Below are 1,367 nucleotides of genomic sequence, written 5' to 3' on the forward strand. Positions count from 1 at the left end.
GCCACCCGCTGGGGTGGTGGTGGGGGGGAAACCATCCCCTGGCACTCCTGCCCCACTGACACCCCTCTCACCACCCCCACAGTGCCCTACGAGGTCTACAGGGCCGACCACTCGTGCCTGGTGGCCGTGCTGCCCGTGGCCGCCTCGGTGCGGGAGGTGCTGCGGGCGCTGGCCCCGCGCCTGGGCGGGCCTGGCGAGCACGTCCTGGTCAAGGTCAACTCCTCTGGAGGTCAGTGGGGCTCTCTCAGGGTCGGGGGTGGCATTTTTACACCCCCTATTCCCGTGCCAGGCCGTGATTTGGTCTCTTTTTGCCCCCCTTCCCCCTCCAGACAAGGTGGGGCTGCCCCCGGACGCCGTGGGGGTGTTCACGGCGCTGGGGCTCAACGAGCGGCTCTTTGCCGTGACCGTGGACGAGCTGGGCAGCCTGGTGAGACCCTGGAGGGGGTGGGCAGCTCCCTGCAGACCCCTCCCCCCCCCCCAATACTCCCCCAGCATGGGGTTTGGGTCGGGGGTGTCCCTCCCTCCCTCCCGGGCTCAGTTTGGGGGGGTGGGTTTCTCTGCCTTTGCACAGACCCCCCACCCCGAGCAGCTGGGCCCCCACGTGGGCTCCTCGGACACCCTGGAGCTGATCAGCTCCAAGGACCTGGCCAGCCACCTCACGGACCACGACTGGAGCCTCTTCAGGAGCATCCACCAGGTCGGGGCTGGGGGGGGTCCTCCCTCGGGGACGGGGATGATTTGGGGGGACCCCCCCCCCCCCCACCCCTCACAGCGCTGACCTGTGGGCAGGTGGAGATGATCCACTACATCGTGGGGCCTCAGAGGCTGCAGGAGGTGAGCACTGCCAACCTGGAGCGGGTGCTGCGGCGCTTCAACGAGCTGCAGTTCTGGGTGGCCACCGAGCTCCTCCTGTGCCCGGACGTGGCGCGGCGGGCGCAGCTCCTGCGCAAGTTCATCAAGGTGGCAGCTCAGTGAGTGTCCCTGGGGAGGGGGGAGGAGATGGGGGTGACCCCCCCCTGACGCCCCACACACACACACACACACCCTGCCCAGGCTTGGTCCTGGACCTGCTCCGAACCCTGACTGGGATCGTGATCCTGTGCCTGGTTCTAGCCTGGCCCCAGCCCTGGCCCTGGCCCTGGTCCTGATCCTGTCACTGTTCCTGTCCCATCCCTGTCCCCATCCCTGTCCCCATCCCTGTCCCTGTTCAATCCCTGTCCCTGGTCCTGATCCTGTCACTGTTCCTGATCCTGTTCCCATCCCTGTCCCCATCCCCACCCCTGTCCCTGGCCCTGGCCCTGGTCCTGATCCTATCACTGTTCCTGTCCCATCCCTGTCCCCATCCCTGTCCCATCCCTGTCCTCATC

At 67.7% G+C, this 1,367-nt stretch overlaps 1 protein-coding gene across 1 annotated transcript in view; it reads left to right on the forward strand.

The window, feature by feature from the left end:
* The first annotated feature begins 795 nt into the window (after positions 1-795).
* The window catches only part of LOC114073237 (poly(U)-specific endoribonuclease-A-like), a 10,972-nt gene continuing 10,400 nt past the window's right edge, over positions 796-1,367 (forward strand). Inside the window, exon 1 of the mRNA XM_027911029.1 lies at positions 796-971. Within this exon, the coding sequence (XP_027766830.1) occupies positions 796-971 (176 nt within the window). The remainder of the gene's footprint in view (positions 972-1,367) is intronic.

The sequence above is a fragment of the Empidonax traillii genome, unplaced genomic scaffold (assembly GCF_003031625.1).
Source record: "Empidonax traillii isolate 1590-97213 ecotype Southwest subspecies unplaced genomic scaffold, ASM303162v1 scaffold5766:size17568, whole genome shotgun sequence".
In the NCBI taxonomy this organism is placed as follows: domain Eukaryota; kingdom Metazoa; phylum Chordata; class Aves; order Passeriformes; family Tyrannidae; genus Empidonax; species Empidonax traillii.